The sequence below is a fragment of the Rhinatrema bivittatum genome, chromosome 2 (assembly GCF_901001135.1).
Source record: "Rhinatrema bivittatum chromosome 2, aRhiBiv1.1, whole genome shotgun sequence".
Lineage (NCBI taxonomy): Eukaryota > Metazoa > Chordata > Amphibia > Gymnophiona > Rhinatrematidae > Rhinatrema > Rhinatrema bivittatum.
This window is the reverse complement of record NC_042616.1, coordinates 28,102,659-28,120,430: the sequence shown is the minus strand read 5'-3', so window position 1 is coordinate 28,120,430 and position 17,772 is coordinate 28,102,659. Positions and strand designations below refer to the sequence as shown.

Here is a 17,772-nt window from a genome sequence, read left to right as displayed (position 1 = left end):
GTGTATATATATTCAGATCCTTCAGCCTCTCCTCATAAGTCTTCCGATACAGATTCCTCACGCCATTCTGGTCGCCGTTCTCTGGACCACCTCTGTCCTGTCGCTAACCTTTTTGAGATACGGTCTCCAGAACTGAACACTTCAATTACACATGTATTTATTGGGTAAATGTCACATTTGGACATGCGAGGGATGTTAAAGATGTCAAATATTAAAAACTCAATGCATTTTGCCCTCTGTTTACAGGTTGCGATACCCTTTAAAAACTAATAAAAAGGATCTGTTATTCAGGATCAATAGGACTACAAGAATCTGACACCAATTTTCTTATGAAGAAATCATTTTACCACAAATCATATGAGATTTTCTACTATAAAATACAGAATGTCTGAATAAAAAAATAAACCAAGCTAATACACACTGGAGCCTACAGAGAGAAAAAAAAACATTTATTTTGAAAATGTATATTCTGCAAATCCACAGATTTCAGCAAGTAACAAATTCACATGCATAATAGAGTACAGCAATAATTTAAAACAAAATACAAAAAAAAGTACAGTTACAAAAAAATAACCACAGAGTACATAAAGCATAACATCAGAAAAAAGTAGACAACACAAACATGAAAGTCATGGAGCAAATCTGCTGGATCATGAAATGCCTGCTTAAAGAAGTGAGTTTTTAGCAATTTACGGAACTGGAACCAATCATTCTCTGATCTAATGAACTCAGGAAGTTTATTCCACAGAACTGGCCCAGCAACGCTAAAGATCTGGCTTTGAGAAGTCACCAGGTGCATGTGTGTTAATGAAGGAATTTCTAGCAGAAATCTCAAACTTCGAATAGGATGATCCAGTTGCACGGATGGGCCTTCCAAACCAAAAAATAAAGTCTTAAACTTCAATCTCCAGATAACAGGTAGCCAATGTAGATCAGCTGGAATGGTAGACGTGGGTTCGCGCGGTGATGATCCAGCAATCAATCAAGCTGCCGAATTTTGGATTCATTGCAAAGCGTGAAGATAGGATTTTTGGCAAACAAAGCAGCAAGACATTACAATAATCCAGAGAGGACAAAACCAGACATTGTGTCACTGTCCGGAAATCAGAGGTCAAAAGAGGTGGCTTCAATGAGTGCAAAAGACGGAGCTTGTAGTAAGAAGATTGTATTACTGTCGAAATGTGAGCCTGCGTGGATAATGAGGAGTCAACCACCACCCCCAGATTACAAAGCTTGATTGAATAGGAATAGATTGCCCCTCAAAAGGAAAATTGGTAGGGGATTCTCCCAGGGGCATATGGGATAAGATCAAGGTATCAGGGTTTTTTTTTTAATGTTAAGAGTCTATTTTCCCTCATCCATTCATTCATTGTTAACAGGCAGATAGGCAACTTCCTGAAAACCAAATCAACAGATGAAGTAATAGGAAAGAAAAACTGAAGATCATCTGCATAAAGGTTAAAAGTGACCCCTAACCCAGAAAGAACAGAGCAGAGTTGGATCATGTAAACATTAAACAGAGTTGGGGAGAGCGCAGAACCCTGTGGAACACCCATTGGTAGAGGGAATGGATTAGAGGAACAGTCACCCATCCTGATCTGGTAGTAGCGGTCAGAAAGGAAAGCAGAAAGCCAAGAATGGACCACAGAGGAGATCCCTAAACCTTGCAAACCGTGTCAAAGGCTGAAGATATATCAAGCAGCACTAGGAGGTATTGTATCCCCAAGTCAAAACCCCGACGAATGGAATCAAAACTAGAAAGCAAGAGAGACATTCAGTACTGTGATGTGGGTGAAAGCCAAATTGTGAACTGTCTAAGAGATTGTTATCCGTTAAGTACTCCTGTAACTGGGAATGAAACATTTTTTCAATGACCTTAGCTAATAGAGGAAGTGATGAAAAGGGACAAAAATTGGCTAGATCTGTGGGGTCTATACTAGCCTTTTTTAGCAGCTGCTTTTAGCTTGGGTGGCATCAGTTCCTCAGACAAAGACGCAGTAACAATATCTGTGATAAAAGGGGCAACTTCAGACCTTAGAGTCTTGATTAGGGCGGTGGAGCATGAAAACCTGTCCTTCTTCTGATTAAGTAATGAACTTACCTCAGATCACTAAGTCAGAGAAATTCACACCATGAAGCGGAAACAGAGGAAGAGCTAGGAATAGTAATAGGGATAGAAGAATCAAATACATCCACTACCCACTTTGTTTTCTCAGCAAAAAAGGAAGAAAATGACTTCACATAGCAAATATGTGGGAACCGGAGTATAACCCATAAGGAGAACTGCTCACGGGGATGAGATACAGCCTCATTAATTCTTGATGAGTACCATGATCACTTAGCACAGTCAGTCTCATCCCTGTAAGCTGATAGCGCAGCTCAATAGGACGTCAGATTGAGATCAGATTTTTTCTCACACTATCGACGTTCGGCAGATCATAAAGAACATTTTGTTGCCCGTAGAGTAGGCGTATACAAAGGGGCTGTTCTCTGTCTTCAGACAAGCAGAGATTTTGTGGAGCCAAGAATGTTTAAGGAAGAATGAAGGGACCCTTGCCTTTGAATGAAATTTAATCTCCCGGGCTCTAATACTGAACCTCACCATCCAGTGATCGCCGGATCCCAAATAAAGGCCATACATTTCTTCTGCCGTTGCTTTAGGAGTGTCGTGGGGATCAGAATCGGGAGAGTCTGAAATAAACATAAAAGTTTGGGGAGTATTGTCATTTTGAATACAGCCATTCGGCCCATCCAAGATATAGGATATCAGCTCCTCTCTTCCATATCTTTATTTAATTTAGCCATTCGGCCCATCCAAGATATATGATATCAGCTCCATTCTTCCATATCTTTATTTAATTTAGCCATTCGGCCCATCCAGGATATAGGATATCAGCTCCACTCTTCCATATCTTTATTTAATTTAGCCATTCGGCCCATCCAAGATATATGATATCAGCTCCACTCTTCCATATCTTTATTTAATTTAGCCATTCGGCCCATCCAAGATATATGATATCTGCTCCATTCTTCCATATCTTTATTTAATTTAGCCATTCGGCCCATCCAAGATATAGGATATCAGCTCCACTCTTCCATATCTTTATTTAATTTGTGCCACAGGGGCATGGAGTTTATGGGTAGCACTAAGGTATCCTCCCAGATAGTTTATCTGTGAGTGTGCCCTTGTAGATAGGAGACCTCGTTAGGGGGGGGGGGTATTGACATTCAAAATCTCTGATTTGTCCCAGTATACCCGGAACCCCGAAACTCTGCTAAAAGTCTCCATTTCACTAGTCATATGCCGGAGGGAGGATTCAGGATTAGTGAGCGTTAGGAGAATATCGTCGGCGAGTCAGGACACTGAAATCCGCTCGACTTTTCTCTCTTTTTTCCCCGAAAGAAGCCCCGTGAGACGAGGAGCCCTGGTTCAGCTGACCAGCATGGGAAGCAACGTCACTTCCTCCCTGCCAAAAATCTTTATCGCACCCATGGAGTTTATGGGTAGCACTAAGGTATCCTCCCAGATAGTTTATCTGTGAGTGTGCCCTTGTAGATAGGAGACATGTGTTCGGTTTCTCACCTGTGTGGATTATTTGATGTATTTTCAGATCTGATCTCCCATGGAAGTTTTTATCACTTTCAGTACGTGTTCGTTTTCATTCCTCTGTCGATTATTTGGTGCATTAGTTGGAATTTCTGGCAAAAGCATTATCACTCAGTATATGTGTATGATTTTTCTCCCATTTGGATTAGTTGATGCATTTTCAGGTTAGATTTCTGCATGAAGTTTTTATCCACCAAGTACATGTGTTTGTTTTCCCTCCTGTGTGGATTAATTGGTGCATTTTCAGTTGTGATCTCCAACACAAGAGCTTATCACACACAGTATATGGTTTCTCTGCTGCACGAATTACTTGTTTCGTTTTCAGTAGAGATTTCTGTCAGATTTTATTTCATTCCATACATAAAAAAGACTTCGCTATCTCATGGATTATTTTGTGCCTTTCAAGTAGAGATTTCTGCCCAAACCTTTTATCACATTCAGTGCATGTGTATATTTTCTCTCCTGTGTGGATTATTTCATGCATTTTCAGATCTGAACTCGAACAGAATTGTTTATCACACTCAGTACATGTGTATGATTTCTCTCCTGAGTGTTCTCTTTGGTGAAGTTTCAGATCAGATTTATACCTGAAATTTTTATCACACTTGGTACATGTAAATGGTTTTAGTCCTGTATGGATTAGTTGATGCATTTTCAGGTTATATTTCTCCCTAAAGCTTTTATCACACTCAGTACATGTGTAGGTTTTACCTCCGGTGTGGAGTCTTTGATGCTTTCTCAGACCTGATTTCCAACGGAAACTTTTATCACATTCAGTACATGTGTATGCTTTTTCTCCTGTGTGGATTGTTTGGTGCGCTCTCAGATATGAACTCCAATGGAAGCTTTTATCACACTCAGTACATGTGTATGGTTTCTCTCGCTCCCCTGTATGATTTATTTGATGCCTTTTCAAATAAGATTTTGTCCCAAACTTTTTATCACACTCAGTACATGCAAATGTTTTTTCTCCCATGTGCAATATTTTATGCCTTTTCAGGTGAGATTTCAGCCTGAAGCTTTTATCACACTCAATACATGTGTATGGTTTCTCTCCTGTGTGGATTGTTTGGTGTGTTCTTAGATCTGAACTACTAAGAAAAATTTTATCACACTCAGTGCATGTGAATGGTTTTTCTCCTGTGTGGATTATTTTGTGCTTTCTCAATTCTGAATTCCTACGGAAGAGTTTATCACATTCAGTGCATGTGAATGGTTTCACACCTGTGTGGATTATCTGGTGCTTTTTCAGATCTGATCGCCAATGGAAACTTTTTTCACACTCGGTGCATGTGAACGGTTTCTCTCCTGTGTGGATTATCTGGTGCTTTTTCAGTTCTGATCTCCAATGGAAGCTTTTATTACACTCAGTACACGAGAATCGTTTTTCTCCTGTGTGGATTAATTGGTGCTTTTTCAGTTCTGATCTCCAATGGAAGTTTTTATCACACTCAGTGCAAGTGAATCGTTTCTCTCCTTTGTGGATTAATTGGTGCTTTTTCAGTTCTGATCTCCAATGGAAGCTTTTCTCACATTTGATGCATGTGAATGTTTTCCCTCCTGTGTGGGTTATTTGATGTCTTTTCAGATGAGATTTTTTCCTGAAGCTTTTATCACACACACTACATGTAAAGGGTTTTTCTCCCATGTGGATCCTATTATGCTCTTTCTGCTCACACTGACCAATGAAGCTCTTATCACACTCAGTGTGTTCAAATGATTTTTCTCCTGTGGGACTCTGTTGGTTGTTTTCCAATTGTGATGGACAAATGAAGTTTTTATTGTATTCACTAGAAGGAAATAGTTTCTCTCTTTTATGATTCTTCTGGTGAGCTTTTAATATTACTTTACTTGTAAAACTTTTTCCACATTCACTGCATGAAAAGGGTTTCTCTTCATGATGCACTCTCAGGAGTTGTGTCAGATGTTGCTTCTGCCTGAAGCTTTCCTCACATTTAGTCCGATGCAAGGCTCTCTCTGCACTGTGAATACTCAGGTGTTTTATAAGAGATTTCTTCAGACTGAAGATTTTCTCACATTCAGGACACTGAAATGGTCTTTCTCCCATGTGAGTTCTCTGGTGTATTTCCAGATATTTTTCCTGAAGGAAGCTTATTCCACATTCAGGACAGGGGAATGATTTATCTTGGTTGGTGTGGAATTTCTGGTGCGCTGCAAGCTGCTGTTCCTGGTAGAAGATCTTCCCACAGTCTGTACGTGTATAGGGTCTGTCTCCTCCGTGCAGTCTCTGGTGTGATTTCAGAGATCCCTGATCCATGTAGCAGCTCCCACATTCATTACACACGTACTCTTCTTTTATCTGGGTTTTCTCTAGCTCTATAGTGTGAGGGATATCACCGGTACTTTTCTCACTGTGAGTCCCATTCTCTGCGGAGTCTCCTGCCGGGTTCCTCAGACTCTCCTCTGCTTTACACTGAATCCAGCAGTTTTCCTCCCAGTCACAACATGGGCAGGTATCCCTTCTCTCTTTCTCCGATGCAGTTTCACTCACTTCCAGATGTTTAGTGGGTTCCTCAGGATGCGTCTCATTTCTTCTCTTGGACTCATCGATCCCTGGATAAGAAAATAAAGGACAGACATTACTTGATGTGAGGGACAGCCACAGTGACAGCGGTCTGGGTTTTTACAGCATTAACACAGCTCAGAAGGAACAGGGGTGTAAAGCAGCCACGTCACCTCCTCTCTGTAGCATTCCAGGTGAGCCAGGGCAGTGTTTCTCATGCCAGGAGGTAGGGGATCCCCTGAAAATTAAAGAGTGAGAAGTGGGGGGGGGGATAAAGACCCTCCCTCACAGACACTTTTTTTTTATTTTCTTTTTGGATGCATTTCAAACAAACACAGGAATTCCTTCTTACAGAAACGGGAGGTGCGCAACCGAATATGTAGCAAAACAGCAAAGTAAACAGGCAAAAGATCTAGCAGTCCTCATTTATAACAACAAAAAGGAGGGAGATCAAGGAGAAAGAGAGCGAGTAAAGCACCGTGAAAACAGGAGAAAAAAAAAAAAAAAAGGACGACAAACACCAGTTATTTCTCTAAACTGGCCTGACACGTAAGAGAGTGCGAATCTAAGAACGGCTGGAGCTGAGACGGCTCAAAGAAAACCTAAATTCACATTAAGATGCCTAATAAGGCACTTTCAAGGAAATCGCAAAATAAATTGACACCCCCCCCCTTAGATAACACCTCAGGGCGCACAGAATGAAATCTTTTCCTGCAAAGTTGGGTCGCTCTAGTGACATCAGGATACTTCCATAGAACAAAAGGAATCCATCACGAAAGAGAAACTTGAGAACGTTATTTCTATCAGATACAGAGACAAACTAGCAAAGTTCCTCTTGGAGGAATCTCAGTGTGTGCGAATGTTCGTAAGGTGCAAGACAGATTCCCGAGGCCGATTCCCGCCCTAACCTCTTTAGTCTTTCCTCATAGGGGAGCTGTTCCATCCCCTTTATCATTTTGGTTGCCCTTCTCTGTACCTTCTCCATCTCAACTATATCTTTTTTGAGATGCGGCGACCAGAATTGCCACCCAGGAGGTTCTGGAATTTAGCTTCCTACCTAGAATCCTAAATTTGGCTTCCAGAACTTCTCTCCCACATTTTCCTATGTTGTTGGTGCCCACATGTACCATGACAGCCGGCTCCTCTCCAGCACTGTCTATAATCCTATCTAGGTGATGCGTGAGGTCCGCCACCTTCGCACCAGGCAGGCAAGTTACCAGGCGGTCCTCACGTCCACCAGCCACCCTGCTATCTACATTTTCTAAGAAAAGGGAAGTGATTATCCCCTTGTACAGGTCCTTGGTGAGGCCTCACCTGGAGTACTGTGTTCAGTTCTGGAGACCGTATCTCCGAAGAGACAGAGACAAGATGGAAGCGGTACAGAGAAGGGCGACCAGGAAGGTGGAGGATCTTCATCGGATGACGTACGAGGAGAGATTGAAGAATCTAAATATGTACACCCTGGAGGAAAGGAGGAGCAGGGGTACATCAGCGAAAAGAGAAAGGTCCAAAGTGGTATAGCAAAATTGAAAGGTGGTAATGATCAATGTGTGGAGAATGACGAAGAAATGGCAGAAATATTAAACGAATACTTCAGCTCTGTGTTCACTAAAGAAGACCCTGGAGAAGGACCATCTCTACACAACAAGAAACTGGAGGGAAGTGGAATAGATGAAAATCCTTTCACAGTAGAAAATGTGTGGGAAGAGCTAAAGAACCTGAAAGTGGACAAAGCCATGGGGCCTGATGGTATTCATCCAAGGATATTGAGGGAGCTCAGAGATGTTCTGGCGGCTCCACTGTGTGACCTGTTCAATAGATCCCTAGAAACGGGAGTGGTGCCGAGTGATTGGAGAAGAGCGGTGGTGGTCCCGCTTCACAAGAGTGGCAACAGAGAGGAGGCTGGAAACTACAGACCAGTTAGCCTCACTTCGGTGGTGGGAAAAGTAATGGAGTCACTGCTGAAAGAGAGAATAGTGAACAATCTACAGTCCGGAGAATCGATGGACCAGAGGCAACATGGATTCACCAGGGGAAGATCCTGTCAGACAAATCTGATTGACTTTTTTGACTGGGTAACCAAGGAATTGGATCAAGGAAGAGCACTCGATATCATATACTTGGATTTCAGCAAAGCTTTTGATACGGTTCCACACAGGAGACTGGTGAATAAAACGAGAAGCTTGGGAGTGAGTGCTGATGTGGTGACCTGGATTGCAAATTGGTTGACGGACAGAAGACAATGTGTGATGGTAAATGGAACCTTCTCTGAGGAGAGAGCGGTTATAAGTGGTGTACCGCAAGGATCGGTGTTGGGACCGGTCCTGTTCAATATCTTTGTGAGCGACATTGCGGACGGGATTGAAGGTAAGGTTTGTCTTTTTGCGGATGACACTAAGATCTGCAACAGAGTGGACACGCCGGAAGGAGTGGAGAGAATGAGTCGGGATCTAAGGAAACTGGAAGAGTGGTCGAAGACATGGCAGCTGAGATTCAATGCAAAGAAATGCAAAGTCATGCATATGGGGAGTGGAAATCCGAATGAAATGTATTCGATGGGGGGGGGGAAGGCTGATGTGCACAGAGCAGGAGAGGGACCTTGGGGTGATAGTATCTAATGATATGAAGTCTGCGAAACAATGCGACAAGGTGATAGCAAAAGCCAGAAGAATGCTGGGCTGCATAGAGAGAGGAATATCGAGTAAGAAAAGGGAAGTGATTATTCCCCTGTACAGGTCCTTGGTGAGGCCTCACCTGGAGTACTGTGTTCAGTTCTGGAGACCGTATCTTCAAAAAGACAAAGACAAGATGGAAGCGGTACAGAGAAGGGCGACCAGGAAGGTGGAGGATCTTCATCGGAGGACGTACGAGGAGAGATTGAAGAATCTAAATATGTACACCCTGGAGGAGAGGAGGAGCAGAGGTGATATGATACAGACTTTCAGATACTTGAAAGGTTTTTTTTTTTTTTGAAACCATGTTTTATTGGTGTTTTATGAAATAAGAATTACAGTATCAGTGCAATAAAATAACAGTGAGAAACACAGGAGGTCAACATTGTACATGTCTGATGGTACAAATACATAATAACGCTGAACATCAAAACAGTATACAGACTTATAAAGAAAGCAGCGTTGTTGTCTAACCATATTAAACATCTGAGACATGCGAACCGTCAGGTAATAAAATAAAGAAACATATATTAACAATTCCCTCCATGAAATCCTAGTGGTTTTTGGCTTCTCCTTTCTTAGTTGCTTATAGATGCATATACCCCCCTCCTATCCCCCCTTCCTATCCCCCCTCCCCCCCTCCCTCCTAGTTCCACTTCAGTCTGAGGCTGATAATAACTAGCATATGAAGTTCTGCATTGGTCACATCAAACTCGAGATTATAATCAGAGTCCGAGTCATAATCAGAAACATATGCAGATAGACAGTAAGGTGAGAGAAAGCGAATCAATCGATAGGGTCCAATAAGCACTCTATTATTATTACAGTATAGTGTGATGGACCTGAATCGTGGGTGACAAGTAATCTGTTAACGGGGCCCAGATAAGCGGTATGAGAGTCGAAGTCTTTGCAGTTTTTGTCCGCGCTACTGCCAGTTCAATCGCACAGAGGTGCACCAACTGTTTGAACCACATGTCTTGGGTTGGTAGGAGATGGGACGTCCAAGTCTGCAGTATAGATTTTTTCCCTATCAGGCCGGCTTTTTTTAAGAATGAATGATGAGGGTCACTCAAGAAGGCAATCGTATTTGGCAGCGTTCCAAAAAGCCAAAGAGAAGGATCGAGAGGTAACGTTGTGTGTAGCAATTGCGAACAGAAGCTAGAAATCTGTGTCCAAAAGGATAGGATGTTTTGGCAGTCCCAAAAGCTATGGTAATAATCCCCAGCTGCTATCTGGCACTTAAGACATTTGTTGGTGGGAACAATTCGCATGTGGTAGGCTCGAGTGGGTGGAATATAGACTTGCCACATAAATTTGTAATGGGTTTCCCGAAGTAATACATTGTCCGAGAAGTCAGACGTAGCTACAACACTTCTTTTGAAGTCATCCAACGTAATTGTACAAGTAGGCCACTTTGTCCATTTATGGTATAGCTGATCTAGGTGTGGCAGGGGTGATACCTCTAGTAAAGACTTCGTCATTTTGGAAATGGAGAGTTTTTTTGCTGAACCCGGATGAAGTAGATCCTGTATACGCTGAGAAATTTGTAAGACCTGCATCGAGAAGTTTAAGCTGCTGATAAAATGTCTAACTTGTTGATAGGCAAAGTGGTCCAGGGTTGTAAGCTTATAGGCTGCTTGTAGTTCATGAAACGTTAATGGTCGACCCGTAGCCACCTCGAACAGTTGGTAGACATAGGTGAGTCCCGCTGTTCGCCATCTGTGGAACGGGCCTTTGTAGTATCCAGGTTCAAAAGTTGGGTTACCTACTATCTGTAATAAGGGGGTCATGCGAGATGTTAGGTGATGTTTGGTGCAAAGCATAATCCAGGCTTTCCGGCAGGTGCGTAATAGTAAATAGTTTTTGAGATGGTTTGGGAGCCTGGTGAATGGTAAATGCAATAGTGGATTTAAAGCTGTAACACTGTACCACTCCAAAAGGTGGGCGTAAGGAACAAACTTTGATGTGGAGTATAGCCAATCAGATACATAACGCAGAGTGCACGCTAAGTTGTAAAGTAGCAGATCCGGGCACCCCATACCGCCCGCATCCACCGGTACTTGAAAGGTTTTAATGATCCAAAGACAACGACAAACCTTTTCCGTAGGAAGAAAATCAGCAGAACCAGGGGTCACGATTTGAAGCTCCAGGGAGGAAGATTCAGAACCAATGTCAGGAAGTATTTCTTCACGGAGAGGGTGGTGGATGCCTGGAATGCCCTTCCGGAGGAAGTGGTGAAGACCAGAACTGTGAGGGACTTCAAAGGGGCGTGGGATAAACACTGTGGATCCATAAAGTCAAGAGACCGCCAATGTAGAGTGGGTGGCTCACCAGAAAGATGGCTACTGCCCGGAGACAATACCCTTATTAAATAAACATACAGATGCTTACTGTGACTCCAACATCGCTCTAAGCTTCAACGGCAAGAGGAAATGTGGAAAAAAGGATTTGCTATCACAAAGAGGGGAGTAGCTGGCTTGTTACGGCGGTTACTACCCCAAACCAAATAAGCCTAATACTTCACTTTCCAAGCATATACAGCATAGTTCTCTGCTTCAACGGCAGGGGAGAAGTAAAGAGGGTTCGCACTCACAAAGCGGGGAGTAGCTGGCTTATTACGGCGGTTACTACCCCAAACCAAATGTGCCTGATACTTCGCTTTCGATGCATATCCAGCATGGCTCTCTGCTTCATGGCATGGAAGAGGCTGATACATCAAGCATTTCCAGCATAGCTCTCTGCTTCAACAGCAGGGGAATAAGAAAAGCTGAGGCTTCACGCATATCCAGAATAGCTTCAACTGCAGGGGAGAAGAAAAAAAAAAAAAAGGATTCGCACTCACAAAGCAGGGAGTAGCTGGCTTGTTACGGTGGTTACTACCCTAAACCAAAAGGGCCTGATACTTCACTTTCAATGCATAACCAGCATGGCTCTCCGCTTCAATGGCAGGAGAGAAGAAAAACAACCAATAGGGGCTGTATGACATAGTCTGGGTAAAGGGAATAAACATGGGTGTAGCTTGCTTATTGCAGCAGTTACTACCCCTACTACCCCTAACTAATCAAGCTAGGTATTTCACTTGGATGCAGCTCCATCACTGCTCTCTACATTAATGGTGGGGGTGGAAGGGAAATAGAACCAAGAGTTAAGAGAAAATGATAAGTATGAGAGAAAAAAAAATGTGTGAAGCTTGCTGGGCAGACTGGATGGGCCGTTTGGTCTTCTTCTGCCGTCATTTCTATGTTTCTATATGATTCAGACTTTCAGATACTTGAAAAACTTTAATGATCCAAAGACAACGACAAACCTTTTCCGTAGGAAAAAAATCAGCAAAACCAGAGGTCACGAGCTGAGGCTCCGGGGAGGAAGACTAAGAACCAATGTCAGGAAGTATTTCTTCACGGAAAGGGTGGTGGATGCCTGGAATGCCCTTCCGGAGGAAGTGGTGAAGTCTAAAACTGTGAAGGACTTCAAAGGGGCGTGGGATAAACACTGTGGATCCATCAAGTCTAGTGGGCATAAATAGAGAGGAGGCAGCAAACACTGCACGGAGCGGCAGTAGCCACTGAGGCATTCACGGAGCGGGATGCCAGTGGCCAGTGGTTGGTGTTCCACCTTCACGGAGCGGAAGGATGGAGGGCTGCCATCTCAAAAAATAGAAAAAAAACAAACAAGCAAACAAAACAGGGGTGGGTAAGGGGCAGGGGGTGGCCTGCTGGTTGCGGCGGTTGCTACCCCTGATTGAGCTGGATGTTCACTAGGATGGCGCTGCTCTCTGCATTGGTGGAGGGGTGGAAGGGAATTGGGGCCGGAGGGTGCTGGAAGCCAATAGAGACGGGTGGGAGGGAGAAAAAAGGGAGAAAAAAAAATGGATAAACTGCGTAGCTTGCTGGGCAGACTGGATGGGCCGTTGGTCTTCTTCTGCCGTCACTTCTATGTTTCTATGTTATGTTTCTATGTTTCTAATAATCGAATCACCAATTATGATGGCCGGCCTACCCCTTCCCTCCTGGGCAGTAGCCCTGGGAGACTTGTCCTCAGTGCGAGAGGACAATACATCACCTGGAGAGCAGGTCCTTGCTACAGGATCACTTCCTGCTACACCAGGGTGATGTTCTCCTTCTGGGAGACCTTTCTGATGCAAGGCAGCACTGAGGCTGCCAGAATGTTTTTGGGACTTGACTACTATGTCCCTGAAGGTCTCATCAACGTACCTCTCTGTCTGCCTCAGCTCCTCCAAGTCTACCACTCTAGCCTCCAGAGATCGGACTCGTTCCCTGAGAGCCAGGAGCTTTTGCACCGAGTGCACATACAATCTCTCACCGGCGGGTAAAAAATCATACATGTGACACTCATTGCAAAAGACTGGAAAGCCCCCCTCTTGCTGCTGGACTGCTGCCTTCATCTTAATTTTATTGAGTTCCTAGTTAAGTTTAAGCTATTAAGGGAGTTGGAATGAGAGTACTTTAAATTTACAGGTGAATTTACTAATTAATCAGCTAGTGTCCTACAAGGGGATAATTAAACTTTCAATAAGGGCTGGTACAATAGTATGATTTAGATAAGACCCTGATTGATTTTTAATGAGAAAGTGTCTTTGTGCCTAAAAATCAAGGGTTGAATGGGTAGGAAAGACAGACACTAGAATTAACTATCTCTGGCTTGCTTATTACCTCAGACACACACAAACTCTAAATAATATATTCCTTAATTTCACCTTTCACCAAACTTTTATAAGCCCAAAAATGTCTGAAAGCTATACTTACCAATCCTCTTTAACCACCATTAAGTTAATCTTCACTCAGTGAATAAAGGGCAGGATGGATTTGAGGGACGTCATCTTAAACTTTTCCGTCATCAAGTGCTTGTTGAGCACTTTCAGATCTAGGATAGGACGGAATCCTCCTGATATTTTTGGAATGAGGAAGTATTGGGAATAAAAACCTGTAAGATGGTGCGATACAGGTAGTTCGTATATGCACTGTTGTTGTAGGAGGCTGGTGATCTCCAGGTGCATTTGATAGGAATGCGTGTTTTGTTGCCTGGTGCGTACCAAGTGTAGCATGGGGGAGAAAGATTGGAAGTTGAGGGAGTAACCTTCCTTTATTATCTTTAATACCCAGAGGTCGGTTGTGATGGTGTCCCATGCAGGTAAGAAGTGGAATAACCAGGGAGGCGCTGTTGCGCATCGGATGGAAGCAGACGCCTGAGTGCTGAGCTCCGATCCTCACAAGCTTAAAAACCCTGCAAAATCACCGTTTATCGCAGTAAATCAGCCCCATCACCGAGAAGGAGGTATAAGCAAGACGGCTACCTCTTGAACCATGGCTTTAAAACGCAGGACTGCAGATCTGAAGCATTTCTCGTATGCGAAGCTACCGCCGACCTCGGGCCTGGATGACGACGATCAGGCAGAGCTCGATTTGGTCCCGGAAACCGCCGCGACCGACGCCCTCAGCGATGCTGCCGCACAAGACCCGCCATCAGCCTCAGAACCTCTTACTAGGGAGGAAATTCGGACCTGGTTCGTGGCACTGCGGGCGGACATGCGGCAAAATAAAAACAGACATCATGGCGGCGGTTGCCGAATTGAAGGAAGACATCTCGGCGCTGGGCATGCGCGTCGACGACATGGACGTTTGGGTTGAAGGCCATGGAGAAGCAATAAACCACTTGAATACTCAGCAGACAACTATATCAACGGAAGTCTCCTTGTTAGCTGAAAAACTTGAGGACCTCGAGAACAGGGGTCGGCGCTGTAATCTGCGCATCCGAGGGGTGCCCGACACAGCAGATTATGAGGACGCCCATGCTACTGCACAGCAAATTTGCTCTCACCTTCTCTCTGTTAGCCTCCAGGCTGTGCCTGATGACCCCGCAGCCCTTGGAGATACGACTGGAGAGAGCGCACAGGGCCCTGGGACCACGACAAGCTCAACGGCCTAAGGACATAATCATCTGTTTTCACAGTTTCCACCAGAAAACACAAGTCTCTGAAGCAGCGAGGCAGCTCAAGGAAGTGCGGTGGCACAATAAGGTCCTGTCCATCTATCAAGATCTAGCACCTTCCACCCTAAAGAAGCGCTTGGACCTTCGCGAAGTGACCGCAAGCCTCCGCAGCTCTTCCATTCGCTACAGATGGACCTTTCCTTTTGGACTCCCAATTTCAGGCTCAAGGAGTCACCTATCGAATAAAAACCATTGCTGAAGCCGCGGAGGCGACTAAGCAGGCGCAGCTCCCCGTCACCTTTCAGACAACCCAAGTTGCCCACAGCCCCCTCCCAAAGCTGGATACTGTGAGCTGATAAAGGTGGCAAGCGTTGACGCCACCAGTCCGAAGCTCACCCATTATCCGCAGCAGGCCAGGGCTGAGGACTCCCTGTAACTACAGGTCTGCGAGGAGGTTTTTTTTCTCAGATGCGCTGAGTTGTTCTACTAGTTCAACTAGGCGGTACAGGCTGATTTTTTCTAAATTCGCTTTTTATATGGTTATGGCAAACGGTTCCTAAGTTTTGTTACACAGAATAATTGGGTTTGGTTCACGTTACACTCTGATATATTGCCTACATCCTTGTGGGGGAGTTTGGGCTTCACAGTGTCCGCTTTGGCCCAGTTGTGCGAACCCCACTGGAGTACGTTATTCCGCAGGAGAATGGAGGAATACCTCTGGATGAATAGGGGATATGGCGGGAATTGCTTTTCATTCTATGGAAACCATGTTGTTCCTGTTTAGATGGGATTTTATTATTATTGCTGTTAGGCTGTGTTGTGGGCTGGGGGGTGGGGGGGGTGGATGAGTATCACATGTTCTTAGCACGATGGCATTACAAATTATTTCCCTTAATGTAAAGGGGCTTAATACTCCACGAAAACGTCACTCATTGACAAAAGAATTACAGAGACAGGGAGCCTCCATAGCTTATATACAGGAAACCCATGTACGTAAACACCATGAACGCCTTCTCACCTTTTCCTCATATGCAAATTCCTATTGGGCGGCTAGTACCAAAATCTCTCGCTATGCTGGGGGAGGTATTCTCATTTCTAACTCCTTGGTTCATGATGTTCTGTGTAAATATGTAGACCCACACAGGGTAGATACATTCTTCTCAAATTGCGGGTGGGCACCTGTGTTGTCACTCTTCTCAATGTGTACTTCCCTAATTTGAATCAACTCACATTCCTACATGATATTGATCAAATACTGTCTAAGTATGGGGAAGGTGAATTAATAGTGGGAGGTGACTTCAACGCTACTAGGGTGCCCTCTCTGGACAGCTCTTCTCAGAATGTCTCTATCCCTGGGATGCGGAAGGGTTGGCGGTCTTTCTTGGAGAGATGGTGCCTAGTGGATATATGGAGGCACGTGCTCTAGGATTGACTATTTATTTGTCTCCTCTCATCTTCAAAATGCTGTCTATGAGGCGGGCATAGAGGCCATGACGTGGTCTGATCACGCTCCCATTTGGATAAAGGTACACATTGGAGAGAAAGATAAGGGCTTCACACCCTGGCGACTCAATGATAGTTTATTAAAAGATAAAGGGTTTCTGGGGGGGGGGGGGGGGGGGGAGATGGAGAGTTTGACGATGAAGGCTATCCATGTTAACTTTCGCTTCTAATCGTTGATGTTTAATGGTTGCAACATGTTGTTTGCTTATTTTCTGTATGATGTATTGCTTTTCTTGTTTGCAAATAAAAAAAGATTAAACACAAAAAAAAAAAAGATAAAGGGTTTCTGAGCAACCTGGAAACCCATCTTCAAGAATACTTTTGCTGTAATATGAAGGCAGATACATGGCCTACTATTCTGTGGGACTGCTCAAAAGCAGTAGCTAGGGGTTTCCTTATAGCAAGAGCGGCTTATTGCAACAAAGAGCGGGAGAAAGAACGCTCATCCCTTATGACTCAAATTACACTGTTGACAACGCAACACATGTCTAATAATTCCAGTACCACTTATCAACGCCTACTTCGAGCAAAAGATGCTTTACGCTCATTAGATGACTCCGCTATTAGTCATCATTTACTTATGCTGAAACAACAGTTCTTCGAGGGTGGAAACAAAGCGGGAAGGTATTTCGCACAGAAACTTAAGAGCTGCTCGCTCCCAGACACTTGTAGCAAAACTACATAACGCAAAAGGGATCCCTTGTCACGGCCTCCGAGGAGATCCGTGAAACCTTCACAGCTTTCTATGAGAAACTCTACACGGGAGACCAGTCCATTACGGAATCTGCTATTAGTGATTACTTAGCTACAGTTAAGCTGCCCCCTTTATCACCAGAACAGCAGACATTTCTGGACAGGCCTATAGAGGCATCTGAGGTCTCTGAAGCTATCAAAAATCTAAAGCCCGGGAAAGCACCCGGCCTCGATGGGTTTACGGGGACATATTACCGCAGCTCTGTCTCCAGCCTTGTGGGCCCCCTTACTAACATGTTCAACTCACTCCGAGAGGGTGACCTGATAGCCTAAGGCACTAACACCGCAGGGATTTCGGTTATAGCTAAACCGGGGTGAGACCCAACTCAGTGTGGGTCTTATCGACCCATTTCAATGATCAATACAGATCTCAAAATCCTGGCTCGGGTGATGGCTGCTTGTTTAAATGGAGAACTACCTAACCTTGTGCATTCTGGACAAGTGGGTTTTGTACCCGGTAGATTAGCTGCTGAGAATGTTAGGAGAATAGCAGACATTATTGATTATGTTCATCAGACTCACACACCTGTCCTTTTATCCCTTGATGCAGAAAAGGCGTTTGATTTAGTTCACTGGCCCTTCTTATTTAAGACGCTGACATACATGTCCTTTGGCCACTATTTTATTATTTGGGCAATGAAACTGTATGAACATCCCCAAGCACGGGTAAAAACTAAAGGTAGTTATGGAGCACCATTTGAAATCCGACAAGGCACATGGCAGGGTTGCCCGCTATCTCCCTTAATTGTTTGCTTTGTTTTTAG

The 17,772-nt window shown here is 44.1% G+C and overlaps 1 protein-coding gene across 1 annotated transcript in view; it reads right to left on the bottom strand.

Moving 5' to 3' along the window:
• Window positions 1-489: 489 nt before the first annotated feature.
• LOC115085863 (gastrula zinc finger protein XlCGF58.1-like) overlaps window positions 490-17,772 on the bottom strand; it is a 35,460-nt gene continuing 18,177 nt past the window's right edge. The window contains exon 4 of the mRNA XM_029592381.1: window positions 490-6,181. Coding sequence (XP_029448241.1) covers window positions 3,957-6,181 — 2,225 coding nt within the window. The 3' untranslated portion in view covers window positions 490-3,956. The remainder of the gene's footprint in view (window positions 6,182-17,772) is intronic.